General features: G+C 39.9%; 1 protein-coding gene across 1 annotated transcript in view; it reads right to left on the bottom strand.

Annotated features, from left to right (window-relative positions):
• Window positions 1–6,522: 6,522 nt before the first annotated feature.
• The window catches only part of ank2b (ankyrin 2b, neuronal), an 82,491-nt gene continuing 62,989 nt past the window's right edge, over window positions 6,523–26,024 (bottom strand). Inside the window, exons 42-52 of the mRNA XM_030780510.1 lie at window positions 24,028–26,019; window positions 23,180–23,257; window positions 22,342–22,473; window positions 21,909–22,052; window positions 21,443–21,689; window positions 21,169–21,241; window positions 8,629–8,712; window positions 8,156–8,320; window positions 7,682–7,870; window positions 7,247–7,338; window positions 6,523–6,760 (exon numbers count right to left, since the gene is read on the bottom strand). Coding sequence (XP_030636370.1) covers window positions 6,523–6,760; window positions 7,247–7,338; window positions 7,682–7,870; window positions 8,156–8,320; window positions 8,629–8,712; window positions 21,169–21,241; window positions 21,443–21,689; window positions 21,909–22,052; window positions 22,342–22,473; window positions 23,180–23,257; window positions 24,028–26,019 — 3,434 coding nt within the window. The remainder of the gene's footprint in view (window positions 6,761–7,246; window positions 7,339–7,681; window positions 7,871–8,155; window positions 8,321–8,628; window positions 8,713–21,168; window positions 21,242–21,442; window positions 21,690–21,908; window positions 22,053–22,341; window positions 22,474–23,179; window positions 23,258–24,027; window positions 26,020–26,024) is intronic.

Here is a 26,024-nt window from a genome sequence, read left to right as displayed (position 1 = left end):
TCATTTTTTTTCCCAATGTGATATCCAGAATAGTTTCTGAACTGTTGGCAAGATATTAAGTAAGGTAAGATACTAAGTAAGAAGTAACAGTCACAGGTAATGTAACTAACATTCTTCACAAATGTTCCAAGTATGTCTTGAGACTTTGGAATGGTTGGTGCTAGACTGGAACAGCGGGAGGGACAAGAGTGACACTCTGCTCCATGCGACGAAAGCGTTTGCATGCCTCTAATTGGCTAACCCTAACTCTAACCCCACCCTAACTGTAACCTTAACCATTTCGAAGGCCGAGCGTCATCAGTTGCCTGACAGCAAAACAACCAATCACAGCAGTGTACAGTTTAGAGTGTCCCCTCTGGCTGATCCAACCTAGCAAGCACCCTTTGCAATCTTGTGTGCTAAACACTTTGACCTTTAGACTGCAGATGTCAAGTAAATCACTCACCAGTTATGTAAAATTCTGACATGTCTTGCAGATTCCAAAATTCCGAAAAAGGCTTAAGAATTGTGTTCTCAGAACATTTGTGTAAAATTTTCAACTGTTGCTTCATTGATACATGTCCTGAGTATTACATATTATGTCCGTTAATATTTACTGTGTCTCGTTTCTTCTTGTAGCTAACCATTGCACAGCAAATGAAAACTCTTCCTGTCAGCTGAGCATTGATCCCGGCTCCCAAAAAGTGTCAGTCGCGCCCTAAGCCCGCCCATCATGACTCCTCTACCCTATCAGAGTGTTGTTTACATATCACCACTGCTGGACTTAGATTACAGAAGGGTGGAAAAATCTCACAATGATATCATTTTTTCCTTTTATTTCTTTTGAAATGGGATGTGATGTGTGTGCATAAGGTACATCTTTCTCTGCTCACACAGTCTTTTCATAGGACATTTATCAGACAAGCATGTTCTTTGATTTGTTCAAACAAAAGATGTGTTTTAATTTCTTATTATTATTATTATTATTATTGTAGAGCCATGGATATTTGTACACATGATAGAGCCATTTAAGGTGTTTTGAGCATAAGGGTACATCAGCAAACATTAGCAAGTTTTAAGGTGGGTTTTTGATTTGTACTCACACAATTTTAGTGAGAGGACACCAAGTTCAAGGTGCTACCAGGATGCGTAACAGTGCGTACATGTGATTTTAAAGGTTGAACATATTCTATGAAAAATCAGAAACTTAAGGGCAATATCAGTCAGTTTCACCCTTACAGCATGGAGAGCTACATATCACATTAACTTTGTGTCTGCCTCTGTCACCTCTTTTCAAAAATTTCACTTTAAGTGCAATATGGCAAAAAATATATCTCTCTATATATATATTATTGATCTAGATGGCAAAACTGAGCTTGCTTTTGTTGCGGTAATGTAGAGACTTGTGAAGTAGCTGAAGTGCTCTCTCGCTTACAGTTTGGAGTATTAATAGTTTACCGTGAGCTTACTTTCCAAGCTTTTGTACAATTTTTTTTTCTTTCTTGCTCTCGGCTATTTCAGCTTTCATCAGTTCTTAGAAGAAAACATGATAACAAAGGGAAAGCAAAAATGTATAGTTTGCTATAATGACACTTGATGTGTTTGCCTGTTCATTATCACAAGAAATCTAGAAGAAACTGAAATAATTTGTCATGGTAACAGAATGTAATATATTAACATATTGTATTTACTTTACAACATGTGTACAAACTTAAAGTCATTCAGTGGCGTAGAAGGCTTGCAAATCCAAATCCTGAATTTTCTCTTTTTTCTAATTACTAATTGTGTGAATTTTATGCTTGTTCTTTTTTTTTTCCTTGGTTAATTTTTTTATATATATATATATATATATTGTGGAAGTTGATCGATGGGGTGTTATTCAGATGTTCTGTTAATTTTTTTTTTTTTTAGGCTCTTCCTTAAAACTTATCAAATTTTGCCCTGGCTCCGTGTATAGCGGTTATGAATATTGCATGACTTTGCTTTTTTTTTGTTTTATTCCTTGACTGACTGTGAGCTTCTTTAGAGCTCAAAACTTCACTCTGTGATCTGCCCTGGAAGTCTGTTATCCCTGGTTTATCTCGCCTAACCCTTTCGTGTTAGTTACTTGATTTAGGATGATGTTTTATCAAAAAAAAAAATTCTTCTATGTTCATCTGTGCAGAAGTGGAGTAGTTATTGGGAACGAAATGAAATTAGTCATTTTACTCTGGTTTGCTGGTTCTGAAAATAATGGTGCAAGAGGAAGGAACAGCAAAAATTTCAGTCACAGTATGTTGGAGAAACAAACTTTTTTTTCCTATTCTTGAGGTCTTCACAATAGTAACTTTGAAGATAAATCAAAATGTGTGTTTACCAAGGCCAAGGAGTTAGGATGAGTTCTAACAATTCTTATGAATGATGAACACACTTGTTTTCTCTACATTAGCAGCTAAACAGAAAGTAAGAAGCTTCAAGATTTGCGTTGTGTATAAATAGTAATCTAAATCTAACTTCATGCAAGTCTGTGGTTTTATTGAACTCTATATGTTGGCCTTGCTGAACACTGTCTCCAAACAATGATTCCAAATTTGTTTCCAATTTCCATTTAATTAGCAGGGTTTCCAATAATGAGAGATTCTCCCCTCTCTCAGGGATGATTAGAGAGCTAGACTGGTTTGCCTCTTCTTATTTTCTTTTGTTTGTTTCAACCTAATTCTACCTTCTAATCTTTTTTTTTTTTTTAGATTATTGTTTTACAGTAAAGCCACAGTACACTATGGGGAGCGTTAGTAACTACTGCCACTTAAAGAGGGGACTCGTTGATATGTAAACAAAATTAAATAAAATGTGTGATTTCTGCCAAAGACTCGAATTAGTGTTTATTTTTGTCGATTTATAACTGAATGGATATTTTTTCTGAATTTCTCCTCAAATTAAAATTTTGTTTCCATCACCATCAGCTGCTTTGAATCATCCAAAAGAATGCTATTTTCAATTGTTATATTTTGTTATACACATGGGGGACTCACTACATGAACTAGCTCATGATAAAACCGCAATTCAGTATGGAAATTTAATTTGCCTCTTTTGGCATATTAAGTTCAGTATCAAATTACATGTTTCTGAGGGTATTTTAGTGGACTAGGGATGTCCATCACAAACAGTAAACACACTCAATAAGCCTATTTCAATGCCTAGAAGCTGTAACAATTTGTGTAGTCAGTTGCAATTATTTTCCCACATTGAAGCTGTTTTGCCCAGATTCTTTATGTGTCAGATACCAAGTGAGAAGCAGGCGTTACCAATATCCATGTGTTAGCACTTCTAGTTACATAACTTTTTTTTTCACAAGGAGGAGAAAAAAAACGCCATAGCAAATTAAACGTGTGCAATTTATTGTCTGCCATGTACACACTGCATCTGCCATTTTAGTTTTTTTTTTTTTTTTTTGGTTACTATTACATGCCCTCGTAGATACTCGTACGTATAGAGTTGGCAGCACTATGGAAACAAGATGCTCATTCACAAAAACCTCTTGAATTGTAAATCTGATTAATCAAAAAATGTTTTTTTTTTTTTTTTTTGTTAAACATCAAGTTTTTGAGACCTTGTTTTCCATTAAAGTTCACAGAAAAGCAATGAGGGAAACAAGCATAGTCATATCAAATACAGTATACAGCTTGGACTGGAAATAACACCATATATACTTTGCACTGGTCCCAAACCATTACAAACTGCACTGTATCTTCTTTTTGATTGGTTATGTTTCTGAGATTTTGGGGTGTTCTGAAAGGCTCTGACAGTTGAAAAAGTTGAGAACCAAAATTTGAGTTGAGTGTAACTGTGTACATACTACTGTTCCTGTTGTAGAAGTCAAGGGAAAATTCACTCTTATTGACCAGAAATTCCATAACAGATTACAATTTTACAAACATACACACAGGGCTATAGTCGCACTCCAAGCACAAGAAGAAGAGATGGGATCATGGGATAAATTCAGGTTAAATAAATCTGAGAATGAAATGGTTGGATTGGTGCTGTTGATTTAAAGGATGACACAGATGCCAACCAGACCCAAAAAGGGAAAAAGATATCAATCATTGATTGCAAAGATCAGTGTGTATTTTGAATAGCTGAAAGTATCATGACCCATCGTGTCATGAACTTAAAACGAAAGTATTAACTTTTACATGTACTACACCGGCATAGATAACTACGCATGAATCTGAGAGTTTTTGCCTTAATGTTATGACATTTTTTTTTCTCATTTGTTTAACTTCAAAAATGATATTTTACTTATTCATCACATTGTTAAGATTTTTAAATGCACACTTAGATATAAAGATACAGCGTACAGATTAACTTTATAATACTCAAAATGTTCTGTTTATTTTGCACAGAATAGGCAATGCAAGCAAGTGGCATAGCTAGTCAGATCATGAAAGAGTACATTCATCTGACTTGTATTTAAGAAGACTGTACATTTAAAAATTTCCTAAAATTGGACTGCAATCTCATGCAATTCTGTGATTCCAGATTGTTTAAACAGTAAAAGTCTGTCACTAATAGGTAAGATTATTTAATTACTCTTCCAAAATGCAATGCGATCACTCACCTTTGGCTTATGGTTCACAGAAATACTTGATGAACCAGTAACATTTGCCATTTGACTGATTAACAAGAATCGCGTATAAAGTTTGAACTTTAGATGTTATGGTATAGCAGCACGTAGTCATCTCTCTAGTCCTGCAAATTGTTGATGAAAAGCATTCTTAAAATATCGCGCAAATATGCCGGAAAATCCTTTGAACAAACAAGTTCATTCATATGAAATTTTTGTGACACCATTTCATCCTTTTAAAATGCAACACACTCCCTTACACAACTAACACCCATATGATTTGACACACCTGGGCTATAAACACCACAGATAAGCATTTTACATAGGTAATGAATTTGAGAGTATGCTTGCAAAACATAATGAGTTTCTACATGTGGAATCGAAGAATCCCTCAGAAACTTGTGACACTTGTGAGATTATTACTTTTTTATTTTACATCATTTGCAACATCAACAAAAACAAATCAAACAAAACAAATAAAACCACATTCTCTTCACTTTTCCTTTCACAACCTGTAGAGACTTGTTCAAAGCTCTCAAAGACAATCTCCGCGAAAATACCACTGCTGGGGAATAGAATTAAGATTAAGCTCGTAAGCGTGGTAAAAGCTCAGGAAGAACACGTCAGGGATTCGCTAAGTGTGAATTTCAGCCATAGGAAAAAAAAGAATTGGGGAACGTTCTGTATTTGTTGAGTGCACAAATAAAAAGAGAATCAAAATCACAACATTCCCGATCACTACTTTCATTTACACTGACATTGGGTTGCAGAGTCGGTGAGAGGAAACCTACATTGTGAGGACACACACACATACGTACATACACACACACACACACACACACACACACGCAGCCACACACGCTAGCTATACACGTGGAGGCATACACTGTCCTATGTACGGACCTGTGGCAAAACACAATACGTAAATATGAAAGACGAAACAAAAGACAGACGAAGAGCACATGTTGGGATTTAGTTTGCAAAGCCCATATTAGACAGTTATGATCCATGAAGTAGCACAAGCTTTAGCTTAACTTGGCTTTGTAAATGCTATCTGAAAGTGGATTCTATTAAGTCATGGTTTGCTTCTGCCATAGCCATTTCAATTTTCCATTGGAATAAAGATGAATTTCGTCAAAATTTCATCGCATGACTGCAGTATGACTCTCATTCCCTTTTAAAATCTTTGAAATACTTTTTCCATTTTGTTTTGTTTTATTTTGTTTTGTTTCTCTATTTGTGATCATTGCAATTCAGTGTCCATTCAGGTTGAAGACTTCAACACCCAAGACATTTGGGAGAAATCTGGAGCTAGTGATCCACTTGTTATTATTGTTATTATTTAAGTGGTGTACTGGTGCAATTATACAGCAGGTATGGTTGGCATTGCAATATATGCCGCAGATTTTCTTTTTCTTCCAGTCCATCCTTTTCTCCCCTTTATTTACAAATGTCCTTTCCATTTGACTTTAAACGAAGAGGTCTGCGAATGAGGCTTACTGCCACGACGACCTTTTTGCTGCTTTTCGGATTTTACTTTTTTTTTTACATTCTGAATATATTTTTTCCACCACGGCAGTCCAAAAATATAAAATAAAACAACAAACATCTATGTATCTATATATGTCATTCAAAAATGAAGTTTAAGCTATCTTTGGTCACATAATGAGCAAATAAAAGGAAAATAAAAAGAAAAAAAAGAGAAAAGGAGAATATTCAGGCATAAAAATAATAATAAAGTGTTCCATATTCACAAAAAAAAAAACCCCAAAACAAAAAGAAAAACCTAAACCACAATCCAGGGTTTCAAAGCATGGAATTCACTGGTTATGAAGTGAGAGGGATGGAGTCATAACAGGGAAGCAAATTTCTGGGGAGTTTGCTGACATGGTGTAACCAGGACGAGGGGGGAAAAAAAATATGATTCAACGAGCAACGCATCATTCTTTTGTCTCTTCATGTTCCTCCCTCTTCCCTTCCTCTGCTCCCTCCATCTCCTCTTCCCCTTCCTTCTCCTCCTTGGTGCAGTAACGCAGGAGCAGTTGGTGCAGGTGTTGCTGAAGGTCGTCTGGTTGCAGGGCTTCTGGGGTGTCATCCAGCCTCTCCAAGTGCATATGTCTGCCTTGGCCATCCCTCACCACAGTCCTCTTCTGCGTACGCGTCTTACGCATTCGAGTCCTGAACCCAGACACAACAAGAGTGAGGGAAAAGATAGACCAGGTGGAGGATGCTCAAGGACAGAATTTTGTACATATATATATATTTCTCAAAGGCAGGGTAGTATAAGGTGCTCTGTAACTTAGTATGATTGTAGACAATATCAAGCAACTGCAATGCAAGTTAGCAAACACACATTTGAATGGTTATATTTGCAAAAGTATAGCTAATTTTGAGCTCAACTTAGACCTGAAACCTTGGTTGACTACATGGAAGCAAAGTGTGGGAGCAATTCTTCTTGAACTGTACGCTTTTTGAGGCTATCAGTAATCAATACCAGTCAGTATGCTGCACTATTACTGAGCAAAAAGTGTTATCCATGTTTTAAACTATTCCTTTAAAACAACTCATATAGCTAAACATGCTTCTGTGTTAAACAGTCAATGGCAAAGATTTACTGTCACACCATGCTCTTAAACCACACCATGCTTAATGCCACCTCCTGACCTTTTCACCACTGATCCATCCTCCTTTACAACTTCCTTCTCTATTAAATGAGGCAGTAATACTTTTCCAAAGCCCCCTGCATAGCTCAAGGCCTTTTAAATGCAAAAAAAACATCAACATCTGTTGCACCTTGGAATACAAATATGAAATTCTACAAGGATATATTTTAAGATACTGAGAATACCCATTAATGTGTGGACTGTATAGACATCTATCCTATATACCTATTATTTTCTGGGCACTTTGTTTTGATCTTTGCAAATGTCTCAAATGTACAGAAAGACTCCAGCACACACTTCATAATAACTAACAACTACCACTGAGACATGTTTAGTTTAAAGTCTAAAAGACTTGAACTGAAATGGAGAAAGCTTCTGAATAAACATCCAAATGAAATATAAAGAGCTGCACATGTCCTTTTGTCTAGACACTGACCTTTTCAAAGTCTTCTTTGGCTGAGGGGAGATCTGCTGACAGCGAGGGGTCGCCAATTTGTTTTTCCATCCGCTCACCCTGTACCACCATCGTCTTGACAACTTTGCTGACTTTTCGACCCTGGACAGGCTCGACCTCAAACTCCGAAGCTGTGGCCTCACCAATGGGCAAGGCTTCAGAGAACATCACCTATAAAATTATAAAGACAAAACATTTTAACATTTTCAAAAAAAAAAAAAAAAGAAAAAGCTATTCCATGATCATGATGTCATCGACATTGATGAGTAAATTTTACTCATTTCTCATGGAGGCCAACTTTAACCAATTTTTTTAAACAATGAAGAATTGTTCCCAGAGTGCATTCTCTGTAGTGCTTAGCCAATGTGCTGCACACATATGGGATTTCATCTCAATATGGTGCTGAAAAGTGATGCTGATGTTCAGGAAAACACATAATATACAGAAAGAAAATACCTCTGTTTGATCTCCCCCACTCTTCACGACCGTCCTCTTCACCACTTTGGAGAAACTGTCAGCTTCATCTACAGTGATGGCTTCCTGAGGAGATCCCTCCATCATTACTTCCTCCCTCTCTACTCCATCTGCCGACACGTATTTTCTTATCACTTTCCTTGTGATCTGTGGCAAGGATAGGATATACAAATTTTCAGATTAAAATGTCATTAGATACATCACTAAATATAGGCAAATAATTCAGTCTTTTTAAAGAAGTGTCACTCTTCAGGCCTTTAAAGCATCAGAGAAATAAATATACTATCTAAAACAATCACTCAAATGTATGGTTTTTCTCAGTAGCCACAAGGGGGTGCATGAAACCATATGATAAATGTGAAGAGAGGCAAAAAAACCCCAAGTACTATGTCTAAAGGAATGAGTTGTCAGTACTTGGATTGAGTGGACAATACGCTCATTGAGGATTCACTGACCTTCTTGACTACCATATTCCCATCTTCATCTGTGTACTGCTCCTCAGTGACTGTCTGAGGAAGGATTTCAGGCATCTCATCTCCCTGTAGAGGATATAGAAAGTTAAGTGACAAGGCTGAGAAGGACTCAGGGAGAGTTTGCCAAACCACTCACCAGGCATCTTCACATCACCATCTTTGCATAATAACAAGCAAAACGTAAAAAAAAAAAAAAAACCTGTGAAATTGAACCTGACATGAACAATGCTGGCATTGATAGAAATGAACACCACAAGCAACCCCCTTTTTTCCTTTTTTTTAAGTCCTTCCAGACAGTATTTTGGCAGAGATTCAAGAAACAGTGAGGACGAGATCAGAAAAGCCTTTTTTGTGGAGTAATTTTCATAAACCCCTCGACACAACAGTTAGCAGGACAGACAAGTGAAGCCAAGCACCAGAACACATTAGTTTCTGTAAATAAAAAAGCCCCTCCATCCTGAAACACCACACCGCAAAATAATGGGGGCAGTGGAAAATTAAATCCAGCATGCAGCCCCCGAATCTGGTACCTGGATAATTACTCTCCGTCGGACCACTCTGGTGGTCAGCACCTCTTCTTCTGAGCTATCCGAGAGCAAACCTAGTTCCTCTGCTATGTCCTGAGAGTCAGCAGAGATACATTAAAGGTGTGGAATTCACTTTTAGAACGTATTTAAACAATTAACTTTGCTCACCACAGGCAAAAACTGCAGCCGAGATATTTCTTGCATTCCTTCTTTTCTCTTTGCATGGGAGTAACAAACTGCACATTTTCAGCATATCATGAACATTTTGACTGAGCAATGTACACCCAGTTAAATTAGACTTAGCTGATTTTAGGTGATGATTGATGAAAAGCTAAATTATGGTTATGATCCATAAAAATGAAGAGAGAGAAGGCACTGTAAGAAATCAAACATAAATCACTCGTGCATGACAGGATAGCAAACCAAATAAAAACCAAAAACAAGCTTGTATATAGTGAACAGAATCATGGCACAAACACATGAGATTGTTTACTAGAGCATTTCTGTGCAACAATGTACAGTTCAGAATGAAAATCAGAAGCAAAGAAGTATTGTTACAATGCAGTATTTTCACCCCATATCAAATTCTTCGTACTATGTTTGGGTTTAGTGGGCAGACCTATAGGATACGCATGCAGTCAAGCATTAGATAGCTTTTGTTAGGATAGTCCGTGTGCGTTTGGGTCAGATTATTAGCTCACACGATGGGATTGCTGTATACGTCCAGGGATTCACGGCATTCTTTGCAGAAGCTAGAGGTGCATCCATGCTCAAAGGCTTACCCTCCCTAGTGAGTCATCATCATCATCATATTTGGCTACCTCTCTCGATGGAAGTTCTTCTGCAAATAAGTGATGACCTGCATACCCATAAGGCAAAGCACTCTCCTCTCTGAGTTCACTTCCACTCTCATCCTCAGGTTCAAGAACAATGGGCAAATCAAGTTCTTCACTTCCCCAGGAGACTGGTCGTTGGTGATAACCCTTTTGCAAAGGGTCGTATTCTCTGAATTTGTGAGCACCTCTTAGGCTGAGAAATTCCGGGCTGCTTGACAGAGATGGGGGTTCCTGGATCTGATAAGCTGTCCTTTCTAAATCAGTTATTTCATTTGATCCAACTTCTGGCTCTGGCTCTGGCTCTGAGACATCTGAAAATGTTTGTCTGCAGTCAAAAAATTCAGCATCTGATTCAGCACTATCTGTATGGACAGGTATTGCTAGCTTGGAGTCCTCTTCAGGTTCCTTAGGTTTCTCTGAACTCTTGTTCTCTTGAGCTTCTTCCTTAGAACTGAGTGTGACTGGGAGTTTTGTGCCTGATTTTTGATAAGAAGTAGCGGGTACTTGTCCTGGTTCAAGTGATACAAGTGTTTTCTCAAACTCACTCAGGACTTGCTTGAACTCAGGAGACAGTTGAAAACCACCAAATGTCTCTGTAGCCTCCTTGATAAGAGATTCAGGAACATCAGTGGGCTCTTCTCTTTCAGTGTTAGATTCACTGAATACTGGTGAAACTGGACTTAAATCAGTTGGTGAAACATCACTGTACGCAGATGGTGTTTTCAAGTTTGCTGATATTACAGCATCATAGCTAGGAGGCCCAAAACTGTAACTTTGGGAAGAGGAGCCACTTAGATTAGGTGTTACTGCTCTGTGAGTGTCTTGCTGGTTGAATTGGAAAGGAGTGGTAATTATTTGATGAATTCCCGAGAAGTCCTTCATCAGTTCAGGCACTGACTTGGCAGATTTTCTGGGTTGCTGCGGTAATGAAGCAGGGCTAAAGGTACTTGTACTGAGTTTGGGTGAGACAGGAGCAGATTCTGGTTTTGATTTACCTGAAACAGGTATTTGTTCAGAGGGATCATTCTTCCTGATCTGCTCTGATGTTTCATGAAGGAATTCTGGTATGACCTGGGCAGCATCACTTGTTGGTTCAGCTAGAGATGATGCTACTTCTTTAAGTTTCTGTTCTAAAATGGTTAACTTACTATGTCCAGGGACATTTTGATTCAGTTCAGAGGACCCTTCCTCAGAGACAGTAGCTCTCTTTGGTAATGTAACAGAGGTGGTATCTCTGTGAATCTGCACTAAGTCCATGGACTCTTGTGGTACTGACTGAATTTCCTTTTTTGAGACTTTGTTTGGCTGGGCCTGAAAAGGAAGTTAAGAATTAATTTCTTATGCATCATATGTAAGGTGAAATGTAGTGGAAAATTAAATAAACAAAGCAAAACATGTCAAATTTGCCAAATAATGTAAGGTGATACATTTGGTAATTAACAGCTGTCTTTGATATATGACTGAGTGAGGCAGATGCCATAGAGACAAGCATGCTACATGTAATGCAAGACAAAACACTGTCTCAAGATTAATCAAAATCCAAATACACTAGAGTTTGGATGCCAAGCCATGCAGTTCTGAGAAAATCAGGTAATATCTCCTTTGGGTGAGTTCTACTGCTCTTAATCAGTGTTCCCAAAATCTGCAACACTACGTCCATCCATTTCTCAAGCGCAATCCATTCCAACTTCATCTGTTAGTGAAAACTGTGGAGTTTAAATCAGCCCGTTCTGTCATGTCACATGTTATTGTATTCCTCTCAGGTGCTAATATTTGGCTGAAGCACAGTGACATGCTTAACCTCTTACCCTTTCTCGGGACCCCTGGGATGTTAACTCGTAAGTTCCATGGTCCTGCTCTCTATGTTTTTCTCCTTTGTCCTGAAACTCCACAAGTGTTTCGCTAATCATCTTGTCACTCTGATCATCTCCTTGGAAGTTTATGCCTCTTTCTCTAACCTCTTGACACACAGTATCTTCTGGAGTGTTTGCTGGCATATGCTCCACTGTGCTGGAGCCAGATTCAAATTTGATCTCCTGGCTTGGCTGCTGGCTTTGATCTGTTTGGCTTGACTCTGGTGGAAATTCATTGATGAACGGTACCTTCTCCTGTTGCCCAGATTTGCTTATGGCAGAATTTGGTAACAACCCAGCTGGTGTTCTACTTTGTTCAGATGTCACATGACTCAGTGGTGTAACATCACCTGTTAAGCCCTCCTTACCATCTACAAATAAATCTCCAACCTCAGACTCACGTACTACTGATTCAGGAGATTCAGGTCGATGCTCCAGTTCACATAATAAACTGGGTGAGGCAGATTCAGCAGATTTAGTTGCTAAACTTGTTGCCTCAGGGGAAGGGTATCTGAATTCTGAGTCAAATGGACTAGAATGACATGATAAAGACCTGAGATCAGTATCTGATGTCTGAGACGTGGGTGATAATGGTCTTTCCTCAGTTAATGTCCATAGCAGGGAACGTGGTACAAAGATGTCTTCTGACCTTACTGCAGTCATACCAAATGTTTTAACATCAGCTATTACTGGTGATATTGGCCTGAATACAGTTTCAGGAATATTTTGTATTCTGTAATCTCTGTAGTCAGCAGGCACTGGTGATAGTGGGCAGTATTCAGGTATGGGTGAATCAGGTGAAAGTCCTCTATATTCGTTTACTGATGATGTTGACTGAGGAGATGAGGCTCGGCTACCATCTAGTAACATGGCACATTGTAGTGCAAGTCCATGTTGAGGTGTAGGTGAATCTGGAGAGAGAGGTCTATTTTCATTAACTGAAGTCATTGATTCTGGTGAAGACTGTCTGTCTGACATTGACATAATAAACATGGGAGATAAAGGTCTGCATTCACACAGAGAATCAGGGGACAGTGTCCTGCCTTCTTCTTCTATTACTGAAGATCCCTGAAGATACGATTCTATTGAGGAATCTCTGTATTCAGTATCCGTTGTTTTAAGGGACAACAATTCACTCTCAGTTCTTGGCTCCAAATATTCAGGAACATCGGGAGCTACAGGTGAAACCCCATCACCACCCAACTGGCTTGTTCTATCCACCTCCTCTAACCCAGGCGTCTCAACAATTTCCATCCTACATCCCATATACTCTAATACACCTGGCTTAGAACAGAATGTTTCTCCTTTGTATTGGGGGTCATAAACATGAGACCTTAAAGTAAACGGCAGAGCTTTGTAAACAAGTTTGTATTCAGGTACTATTCTGATGGACTCTTCCAGTGAATGACAAGGCTCAGGAGCTACATTAGGCAATTCAAATACTCCTCTGTCAGGCAATCTCTGAGGCATTTCATTGGCTGATCTATGCTCAAGTGCTCGTGCTGAAAATGATCCATCATCAGTGCAAAAGAGATCGGTTGAGAATCGGTCTTCAGTGTCAGGTACCATTAATTGTGGTAATACAGATGTAGGTTCTGTATACAAAGTGTCAGGGGCTGAAGACACACATTCAGTCACTGGTGAAGTGGACGGGGGTAATAAGTCTACTGTTATGAGTGATTCATGTTCTAGCAACTCATTTTGAATTGCAGAAAAATCAGTAGCTAAAAGTTCTCTTTCACTTATTGATACTACTGACTCTGGGGAAAAAGGTCTATATTCTGCACATAAGCTTTCCATAGATAGGGAATACAGCAAGCCTAATTCCACATCAGATGTTACCGATTCAGGTGAGGGTGACCTGTTTATTACAATAGGCATAAATCCTTTGCATAACAGCGGTCTAAATTCTGGTATTGGTGAATCTGGTGATAAAGGTCTGCTTTCATCCACTGAAACCATTGATTCTGGGGATGAGGGTCTATGCTCAAGACAAAGAGATGCAAAATCAATTGGCAAATCTGATTCTTGTTCAAGATCAGAAAAGTCAGACAGGCAAGACTCATATTCTGCATCTGAACATACTGAAGCAGGATTATATGATTGATAGTCTATTATTGCTATATTGAATTCCTGGAAATATTGTGTAAACGTGGGAATAGGTGAATCAGGAGATAATGGTCTATTTTCATTTACAGATAATGTTGATTCTGGAGACGATGGCCTACATTCACTGGACAGAGCAGTAAATGTATATATTTCCACTTCCATGTCTGATACTAAAGATCCAGGGGATGAGGACCTGGACTCTGTTACAGTTGCTGATTCAAAAAGTGGAGGAGAAAACTGTGGTACTGGTGAATCCGGCGATAATGATCTATATTCGTTAAATGACGCAACTGAATCTGGTGAAGATGTTCTAAAACCCATCGTTAATGTGACAAGTTCAGGTGACATAGGTCTGTACTCAGATAATGAATCAGGTGAAAGAGATCTATTTTCAGTTTCTGATATAGCGGATTCAGGTGACTCTGGACGCTCTTCGCAAGTTATGAGATCTGACAGTAAAGGTGCAAATTCAATTTCTGAGCCGACAGATTCTGCAGGTGAAGATGATCTGGAGCCAGACAGTAAGACAAAAAACTCAGGAACTGCTTTCCTAAATTCAGGAATGGGGGAATCTGGTGACAGAGGTCTGTTTTCATTCATGGATGCTGTGGAACAAGGAGATGAAGGCCTACTTTCCATTGTTGGGTCGGCAAATACGATTGTCTCTATACATACATCTGATAAAACAGATTCAGGTGAGGAGGATCTGTACCCTGCTGTGGTTGCTGATTCAAATAGTGTGATAAAATATTCTGGTATGGGTGAATCTGGTGATAAAGGTCTGCTTTCATCCACTGAAACCATTGATTCTGGGGACGAGGGTCTACGCTCAAGACGAAGAGATGCAAAATCAATTGGCAAATCTGATTCTTGTTCAAGATCAGAAAAGTCAGACAGGCAAGACTCATATTCTGCATCTGAACATACTGAAGCAGGAGCATATGATTGGTAGCCTATTATTGCTATATCGAATTCCTGGAAATATTGTGTAAACGTGGGAATAGGTGAATCAGGAGATAATGGTCTATTTTCATTTACAGATGATGTTGATTCTGGAGACGATGGCCTACATTCACTGGACAGAGCAGTAAATGTATACACTTCCACTTCCATGTCTGATAATAAAGATCCAGGGGATGAGGACCTGGACTCTGTTACAGTTGCTAATTCAAAAAGTGGAGGAGAAAACTGTGGTACTGGTGAATCCGGCGATAATGATCTATATTCGTTAAATGACGCAACTGAATCTGGTGAAGATGTTCTAAAACCCATCGTTAATGTGACAAGTTCAGGTGACATGGGTCTGTACTCAGATAATGAATCAGGTGAAAGAGGTCTATTTTCAGTTTCTGATATAGCGGATTCAGGTGACTCTGGACGCTCTTCGCAAGTTATGAGATCTGACAGTAAAGGTGCAAATTCAATTTCTGAGCCGACAGATTCTGCAGGTGAAGATGATCTGGAGCCAGACAGTAAGACAAAAAACTCAGGAACTGCTTTCCTAAATTCAGGAATGGGGGAATCTGGTGACAGAGGTCTGTTTTCATTCATGGATGCTGTGGAACAAGGAGATGAAGGCCTACTTTCCATTGTTGGGTCGGCAAATACGATTGTCTCTATACATACATCTGATGAAACAGATTCAGGTGAGGAGGATCTGTACCCTGCTGTGGTTGCTGATTCAAATAGTGTGATAAAATATTCTGGTATGGGTGAATCTGGTGATAAAGGTCTGCTTTCATCCACTGAAACCATTGATTCTGGGGACGAGGGTCTACGCTCAAGACGAAGAGATGCAAAATCAATTGGCAAATCTGATTCTTGTTCAAGATCAGAAAAGTCAGACAGGCAAGACTCATATTCTGCATCTGAACATACTGAAGCAGGAGCATATGATTGGTAGCCTATTATTGCTATATCGAATTCCTGGAAATATTGTGTAAACGTGGGAATAGGTGAATCAGGAGATAATGGTCTATTTTCATTTACAGATGATGTTGATTCTGGAGACGATGGCCTACATTCACTGGACAGAGCAGTAAATGTATATATTTCCACTTCCATGTCTGATAATAAAGATCCAGGGGATGAGGACCTGGACTCTGTTACAGTTGCTAATTCAAAAAGTGGAGGAGAAAACTGTGGTACTGGTGAATCCGGCGATAATGATCTATATTCGTTAAATGACGCAACTGAATCTGGTGAAGATGTTCTAAAACCCATCGTTAATGCGACAAGTTCAGGTGACATAGGTCTGTACTCGGATAATGAATCAGGTGAATGGGATCTATTTTCAGTTTCTGATATAACAGATTCAGGTGACTCTGGACGCTCTTCACAAGTTATGAAATCTGAGAGTAAGGGTGCAAATTCAATTTCTGAGCCGACAGATTCTGCAGGTGAAGATGATCTGGAACCAGACAGTGAGACAAAAAACTCAGGAACTGCTTTCCTAAATTCAGGAATGGGGGAATCAGGTGAGAGTGGTCTGTTTTCATGAACAGACTCTGTTGACTCAGGTGAGGATGGTCTGTGTTCAGCTACTGCTACTGTAAAAACATTTAGCTCAATTTCTATGTCGGATGTAACAGATTCAGGCGATGAGGATCTGCATCGTATAAGTGAAGTTGGCTCAAAGAAAGATGTAGAATATTCTGGTATGGGAGAGTCAGGTGATAGAAATCTAAATTCATTCACTGATGTCACTGAATCTGGAGACTCACGGCTTTTCTCAAGAGCTTGGACGTCGGACATTAATGGTGTACATTCAATTTCTGATGTCAAAGATTCAGGTGAGGATGTTCGGTATCCTGATATGTCATAGTCAGGCAAGGATTTTGTGAATTCTGGTATGGGAGAGTCAGGTGATAGGGGCCTGATTTCATTCAGAGATGCTGTTGATTCAGGTGATGAGGGTCTGGAACTAGGAGCCACAGCAGTGAAAACATTCAACTCAAATTCTCCGTCTGACGTTTCGGAATCTGGTGATGAGGACCTATATCCTGTCACCACTGCTGATTCAAAGAGCAAAGATGAGAATTGTGGTGTGGGTGAGTCTGGTGACAATGATATAAATTCACTTGATTCGGGTGAGGAGCCTCTAATGCCTGGCAGAAACACTGCAGATTGAGGTGACATTGCTCGGTATTCAGGTAAGGAGTCTGGGGAAAGGGGTCTAACTTCAGCTTCAGATACAACAGATTCTGGAGACTCTGATCTCGGCTCTAAGACTGTAAAGTCTGTGGGGTAGATTTCACATTCTGTTTCTGAAATTAGTGATTCAGGAGAACATGATTTATATCCTGTTCCCGTCACTGTGGTTACAGGTATTGGCAGTCCGAATTCAGGTATAGGGGAATCTGGCGAAAGTGGCCTGCTTTCATTCACTGATACTCTGGATTCTGGCGATGAAGGTCTTGAGTCAACGGTAATAAATATGTCATCGGCAACTTCTAATTCAGTGTCTGACAATACAGAGTCAGGGGACGATGATCTATATCCTGATACTTTGCATTCAAGATGAGAGCCTTCAAACTGTGGTATTGGTGAGTCTGGAGGTAACGCCCTATCTTCGGTCACTGAATTTACTGACATGGGTGAAGATGAACGGACATCTGTTAATAAGAGCAATTCAGGAGACATAGGTCTATATTCAGGGACAGACTCAGGTGAGAGTGGTCTCTTCTCAAGGGGATGCTCAACTGATTGAAACTCAGATTGAAGCTGTAACTGAAAGACACTTGAATCAAGTCTATGTTCATCTGATACTGCTCCATCATTCTCATATACAATTTCAGGCTCTGTGACCACTGATGTAGTTGTCTGCACAGCATGTAAGCATTCAGCGAGTTGAGATGTTGAACTGAAATGAGATCCAAAGACTGATGTCTCTGTAGTTGTAAGAATACTTCCCACATATTCAAATACACCGGGCTTACTACAATACGTTTCACCTTTATACTGAGGGTCATAGACATGTGCCACAAGACTATGGGGCACTGCTTTATACATAAGCCTATATTCCGGCTTCACTGAACCTAAAAATTGTGCTTCAGGAGGTGATGATTCAGACCTGGATTCATTTGCAAATTCACTGGCCAATTCAGAAGGTGACACCTTTTCAGAGGTTGTCTCCGGTGTTGATGGTGGTTTCTGAGACATATGTGTGCACTCTATGGTCTTCAATTCGTTGTCTTTCTCAGTATATGTCTCAGATGGTATGGCTTTCTGAGAAATAGGTTTAGATTTGCTTTTCATGTGTTTTTTAGGATTAGGGGATACCAATTGAGATTTTGAAGAGTTATCTTCAAGGTCAACGGTCTCTGAATCTGATGACAGTTTTTGGGGAGAAAATTCCATTACGGTGTCATATTTGGGTTCAGTGGACATTTGGTTCTCTTTCTCATAAGATTTAGTTGGTGCCAATGGCAAATGAACAGAACTATCTGGTTTGTCCAGTGGGTAACCGTCTTTTATATTCTCAGCTAATTTACCTTTTGTCTTTGCTATCTTTACAACAGACATGTCCTGAAATACAGGGAGCATGTCTTCAGAAATTTGTTCAGCTCCTTTTAATGGTGACTTTAATGCTGATTGTGCTTGAGCTGAAACTGTTAAAGTTGAAATTTGATCTTCAGTTTTAAGAATGGTAGATTCAGCTGATAACAATTCATTACATGTGGTTACTTCTAAAGATTTGAATGGTATTGGAGGTATAGTCTCTAAGACACTTGACTCTGGGGATTCTGACCTTAGTTCCATTTCCAAGAGCATTGGATCAAACTGCATACATTCGTCTTCTGATAATTCCAGTTCAGGTGAGGATGACCTGTGTTCTCCTACAGAGGTAGTATAGTCAGTGTATGCTTTGCCATATGAAGGTACTGGAGAGTCAGGTGAAAGAGACCTGTCTTCATTTACAGATACTCTTGATTCAGGTGAAGAGGGCCGACTCTCAAAATGCAATGAAATATTCTCACCATCGGTATCTGAAATTTCAGACTCAGGGGATGATGATCTATATGCTTTTGTAGAAGTAAAAGATTCATATGTTGGTTTTCCAAAGCTGGGTATGGGTGAATCGGGCGAGAGAGGCGTATACTGGTGTACTGATACTATTGATTCGGGGGATGAAGGACGGCTCTCATTCAAAAAGGATAAAGGTGAAACTGGCTCAATATCTGAGTCGCTATCTGAGTCAAATGGTTCTGATACTGGTGATGATGTGTACCTTCCAATATTTATTACAGTTTCACTCACTGTATATTTAAAGGTGGGTACTGGTGAATCTGGAGAAAGAGATCTGAGCTCATTAAGTGACACTGTTGATTCAGGGGATGATGGCCGACTTTCAAACAATAATGTTAAAAAGCTAAAGGCTTCATATTCTGTGTCTGAAACTTCTGAAATGGGTGACGCCGGCACAGATTCAATTAAAGGCATTGAGGATTCCGGTACAATTGGTGTAAAGTAGGGTACTGGTGAATCAGGAGAAAGTGGCCTGTAAACATCTACAGATATGGTAGATTCAGGAGAAGATGCTCTTTTGTCAATAGAGAAAGTAGCTAGCAATGGAGACCAGTATTCTGAACCTTGTTCTGGAGATGATGCTCTATCCATTATTTCAGAGGTAAATAACTCAGGTGTCAGAGATCCATTTGATTCAGGTGATAGCGACCTACATTCAGCAACTGACCCTGGTGATACTGGTCTATGAATGTCATCCACCATTAAATAGGACAACCCTCCTCTAATCGCACTGCATGATGTAAATGGAGCGAGTGGTAAATGTTCATCACCTGCTGTAGGTGAAGCTCTACAGGCTTCAACATGTATAGTGTATTCAGGCATTTCACAATCAACAACGGGTGGCAGTGGTGTAGCAGGCCTAAAGTCTGGTAAGGGAGAGTCAGGCGGGAGTTGATTCTGGTCATTTAAAGATGCTACTGACTCAAGTGAGGATGTTCTAAATTCAGCCAACAGTGTATATGAGTCTGGAGATTCTGGTCTAAACGTTCCCGGCGTTGGAGAGTCAGGAGATAATCGTGTGTACTCACTGAGTGAGACTACTGATTCTGGTGAGGAAGATCGATATTCATTGATAGATATCTCTACATCAGCCATGTATTCAGAACCACGATCTGGTGACAGTGATCTACATTCAATCAAAGATACTGGTGTGAGTGGCCTGTAGTCAGGAAGTGGTACATAGAGAGTGGTACCATGTTTAGTTGTTGGGGCTTGAGAATCTGTTGGGTTAGGTTGAGAAATTTGCATAGTAATGTCAGATTTGTACTCAGTCTCAATTAGAGTGGATTTTAAAATTATCTTTCCAGTTACTGGAGAACCTGGAGGATGATTTTCTGTCCAAGTAATTGAGTCAGGTGATATCTGAATCAGTGTAGAACTGTCAGTCTTCTCTGCTGAATCACTCTCTTGAACAGCAGAGGTGCTGGGTGATTCTGAAGAACAGGTCTGGACTGTTGAGGTTGGTGATTCTCCTGCATAAATAGTGGTGGCATGGAAGATTCCATCCATATCTTCTGCAAATATGCGTATGGATGTGTGCTCTGTACCACCTCCCTCGTCCTTGTTAGCAGACTGATTAGATGTGGATGCTGCAGAGTCTACACTTGCACCAAACAGTGTTTTGTAAAATTTTTCTGAAATCTCCTCAACGTGCTGTCTCGTGTATTCTTCTCTTGGGCTTAGTTTCCTGGGCTCTTCAATAGGACGGTCAGCCTGTGAGGCCTGAGCCAACGCAATTTTCTCAGAGGAACTATCACTTGATTGCGGAGTTGCAGGGAGTGCAGCATTGGAGCTACAAGTGGACATGTAATCATCAGGTGCTTGCTTTAGTTCCACAGAGAGCTCATGGAAATCGGGCTCAGCCCGGTCTGACTCAAGCAAAGTGTTTCCAAAATCAGCCATGTTTATCCAGCTAGACTTCTGGTTTTGTCTCTGATCTCTACTGAAACTGAGGGATGACTTTTTGTCATCAGTGTGGTGGACCGGGACTGACATAGAGTAGCCAGTAGCCCCTAGCTCTTGAAGAGGGTCATCGACACTAGAGGAGGGCTGTGGGGGCATGTTGTCTGATGGTACGTTGGGCGTGGCCCCCCCTTTGTAAACTGGGTCAAACACATGACTCTGGAGTCTCCATGGAACAGTTTTGTACAGTGTAAAGAAAGGACTTACTTGTTTGATAGTGCCCGGATAGTGTTGCTTCAGTCCAATCATCTCAAAACCAGTTTGCAAACCTCCAGCCACCCTAACAAGCAAAAAGTTCAGATAAAATGTGATGACAATTTATTTTGACACTCTAGCATCAACTGATAGACAGGGCCTCAGTAATGTAGCTGTTAATGCTCTTAATTAGGCTGGGATGTGAATGAATTATTGTTGATTTCATTTAATGTTCCCTGTTTCACAGACCCTCTGTAAAAAATAAATAAAAATAAGTTGGACTTACTGTGCCCCCTCTGGACTCTTTTTTATCTCTGTCTGCAGCTTCTCTTTCTGAGCATGCCTCAGAACCTCAGCCACAGACACATCAGTGTCTCCTCGTGCTAAGGTATCATGAAGGGAAGACATACTGGATGAAAGATCCTCCTCAGACACCACTGGAGGCTGTTGCTCAGATTCTGGTCTTTTAGGGCTGACGTCTGTTCGCCGACCTGGCCGGGGGCTGTCAATGTCCTCATGTAAAGCTGAAAAGCCTGAAAAAATACATTATTTGTTATGTAATATTCATTCATTCATTCATTTTCAAAGCCACTTATCCTAATTAGGGTCAAGGGGTGCTGGAGCCTATCCCAGTGTTCATTGGGCAAAGGCGGGAAACACCTGGGACAGGTCGCCAGTCCATCACAGGGTGTGTTACATAATAAGATTTTCAAATCATTTTAGGCATCTGAAAGAGGAATGGGCAACTGTACCTTCACTGTGGTCCAGTGATATGGTCTGTTCTATTTCTGCATAGGTGTGTGATGACTGTTCCTGACTGGACTTGATCTTTGTCTCTATGAGATGCACAATGTCCATGCGATTTATCTTGGTGAGCTTCTTGAGCAAAGTGTTCTCTGTTGACGAATCCAGATGATGATTGAAGGTAAATAAGGCTCATTGAAAATCAAATCATTGATTCTTTTTCTACAATCAACAAAAGTTGATGCTCACAACTCCAAATATACCGCCCCAAATGATGATGTAATTTTGGATAAACAACAGAACATCACTTTTCAATGAATAGATACATTTTAAAGTCGAACATAACCTATCAACTGTTAACTGAACTTTGATAAAGTAAATAGAGTAACTATTTATAATACTGTGATATTAGTTTATATTGGTAAACATATCATGTGTAACCTGTGGCATGCTTGCCCTCCCTTTCTGTCCAGTACTTTATCAATGCATGGCTTTGGTCCTGTAGAGAGTTTGGATTTTCAATTCTTATCTGATGAATCTGTTCCTCACTGAACTCCAGCTCACGAGCCAGCTCTGCAGGAATGAAAACAAAAAACAAGAATTTTGCTATGTACTTTTATTTCTTTCCTATTCAGAGCAACATTTTCCTAAGTGCAGAAACTCTTAACAGTAAAACAAAACAGTAAACTGGCCAGTACTTGAGAAGTCAGTGCAGACAACAATCTGGGAAATACTCCTCTTGAATGGTTGTGCTATGGTCACAAATAAACTCAAATGTAATTATATCCCATGATACCTTCTATGGGATATATGGTGAACTTCTGGTGAAGCATGAACAAACATGCTTAATGCTATATTGACATCTAAAATGACGGAAATTTGCAAACATGCAAAAAGAACATTAAAACATGGTGATATTATCCTACCCAACCCTACTACCATAGAAGGATGGGATGATGATATGAAAAAGAGGTGAGTAATTACTTATGGGAAAATAAAGCAATAATTAAACACGCCAGCCACCTTTTATCACCTTCACTACAAATGACACTTCTGTTTTCCAACCAGAAGTTCTGCGCACATATCATTATACATAGGCCTTGTGAATAATATTGTGGATAGCTGTTTTTGTATTTCTGAGTTTGTGTGCACAACCCGTTATTGACCATATAAATGTAACTTCCTTTCACTGACTGATTTTGGATGTTAATTGTGTGACCCTTTAGCCTGCCCCCTTTACTCTTTTCCCTTAACCACAATTTCGTGCAGGGCTCCTTACCTGTCCAGCTGAAGCCAAGATGGTCAGCAATAACTGCCAACCGTCCTTCTCTCCGTTCAGCTTCATCCTGTGGATCTACTGTAAATATTACCACAACAGTAAGAAATGCTTAAGGCCAGCATTTCAAAAAGGTAGCTGGTATTACTCACACTTACTGAGGAGGAATCCTGTACTCAAGCAAACTATATCTACAACAGTATCTTCACTGGCTTTCTCCTGCTTGGAAATTGATCATACAGTCACCAACTATTACGGTCCAAAAAGGAAAAAAAAATAAAAACAGAAAACCAATATAACAAAGGCTTCTTTTAAAACATCTCCAAGTAGAAAATTTTGAAGTAAAATGCTATATTTCATACATGATTCACAAAGCTCCAAAATAACTCTGTATATCACTAATTAATTTCAGAACTATTATAAAAAGTAATACAGAAAAACGAAAAGTTTTCCAAACATTTGGTCCAAGAAATTACAAACAGGATCTTGAAATGACTTGAAATCACTGTCATATGATTTAGATTTTTTAAAAAATCAGGTGAAATGTGATCTAATTTGCTATGGCTTAGTATTTGGCAGTATGGCAAAAGAGAATTTGCAGAGTCAAATCTGATGGCTAAACATAGACTTGAGGAATCCCTACATACATGAAAATCTAAATTAGACAACCTTTCAGTCAATCTTGAGATTTTTAGGACACATACAAGGAGAAGACACAATAACAAACACAGCTCAGACACCACAGAAGCACCACAAAGAGTTGAAGCTTTAGCTATAAGACAGAGAGGCAGCACCTTCATCACTAACGGAGGCGGAAGATAGAGAGAATGGCCCTGTGAGAAGGGGGATACCTTGACTTTGGACTTGGGCTTTATCATCAGGGATTCGTTCCATCTGCGTCTCAACAGGGTCGTCCCATCGGGGCCTAATGACAAAGACGTCCTCAGCAAGAGGCATGTGCATGTCGGGGAAAGGTTCGCTTTCTATAACTGAGGCGTCTATGGTGCTGCTTTCATCATCCGACACGGTCGCAGCCTCTAGCTCTTGCTCTTTCTCTCTCTCAGCCTGTGCCAACCTTTCCACTAGCTTTGCTGCCTCGTCACTAATCTCTTCAAAAAACTCAATTGACTGCTTGCATGTGTCTGTGGGCGAATCCTTTTTCCCTTTGCTTGGAGTGGAAGTTTGGATTGGCTGACCAGGCTTGCCTCTAACTGGAAGTTTTGACTGGAATGTCTTAGGTTTGCTGGATGACTCACTACTTGCTGGACGACCCTGTTCCTTTTTTGCTGGTTGCTTGGTGGAGTCAGTTTCACAGTAGCTCTTGGTTTTGGAAGACCTCTTGGCTTTAGCACCTGTGGAGGGACCTGTGTCTGTCTCAGATTTTCTTCTAGATTCAACCTTTACAGTTGTTTTTGACTTTTTGTCCATTAGAGACTCACCACGTTTTACTGATGCATCATATCTGGTTTCAGATCTTACTGAGCTAGCCTTCACTGGAATTCTTGATTTGGGTTTTCCTTCCTCTTCAACTGGAGTTTCTTTCTGAGATGCAGATGTTTCTTTGCGAGATGTTTTTGATGAGGGGGATGATGCAGCATGAACTATACTCTTTGTCACAGACTTAGCCGATGCTTTTGTCAACTCATCTGAACTTGGGATACTCTTTTCAGGTGTTTTGGGTAGTTCTATAACTGAATGCTGTTCCTCTGGTGAGGAATCGGAGGACTCTTGGTCCTGCTGAGAATAAACTGATCTAGTGACAGTTGACACTGCTGTCTGGACATTAGCTATTACAGGGCCTGGAGATACAAGGTCAGGCCCTGCTGGGCTATCTTCTGTTAATTTTTCTGGTTTTACCTCTGCAGCTTCTGCTGTTTGGTCTTTTTTTGTAGTTTTGGCTGAGGCAGACACCCCCATTTTAATGGGAATTCTAGATTTTGAGGCATCTGTTTTGGAAGCTGCAGCTGTCTGATCTTCCTCAACTGAAGAGCAGAGGGAAGAATCAACAGCCTCCTTTGAGATTTTATCGTCTTCCTCTGACTTTAGTTTCAGGGACAGGTTAATACCAACCTCACTCTCTGCACCAGTGGATTCTCCACCATGATCATCCCTCACCTCCTCTGTTAGTGCCTCCTCAATTGGCTGTTCACCTATTTGGAAAAATGCAAACCCTTCCTCTTCATAACTCCTTTTTGTCATATCTATTGCACCACTTCTAGTCATTTCAAACAGTTTACCTTCCTGAAAGAGGAAAGGGTTTTGTTCACTGGTCGGTGTTCCCTCCTCTGTAGGTGTCCTACCTGGAGTCGTGTCTGGGGTTGCCCCCTGGGACTGCCTGTCTACTATTAAGCCAAGAATCTTTTGTTCTTCTTCTTTGACCCTGGCAGCAAAGGCATCATCATCTTCTCTCATTGCACTCCAATGGTCAGCCTCCACTCTTGCAGTTACTCCCTTAGACTCAGTTTTGGGAGGTTCTTCATCTTCATCATCCTCTTCTGTATCATCATAAATACATATTTCTGGTTTAAATGTCTCCCTTGTTTGACCAATAATAAGAGGAGCAGTGTCAGTATCGTTCTTGTGGAAGTCTCCACCTAAATCTATTTCAGAAGCCCCTGAATGCCTCATGTGATCACCTTTTACCTCATCAGTTACATTATGTTCTGCCTGACACAAATCTTTAAAATCATCTCGCCTAGGGCTGGCTGCATCCTTTTGTTTTCCACCCTCATCATCATCTTTGCCTCCTTTTGATTTTCTCAAGCTTTCTTCCTTTTGTTCATCAGTTATATTTGAAGCCCCATCAGAGCTGGTAGAAGGACTGACTGTTTTTAGAAGGGATTCTGTG

This window comes from Chanos chanos, chromosome 7 (genome assembly GCF_902362185.1).
Source record: "Chanos chanos chromosome 7, fChaCha1.1, whole genome shotgun sequence".
Taxonomy (NCBI): domain Eukaryota; kingdom Metazoa; phylum Chordata; class Actinopteri; order Gonorynchiformes; family Chanidae; genus Chanos; species Chanos chanos.
The sequence above is the reverse complement of the archived record's forward strand: the minus strand, read 5'-3'. Positions and strand labels throughout refer to the sequence as shown.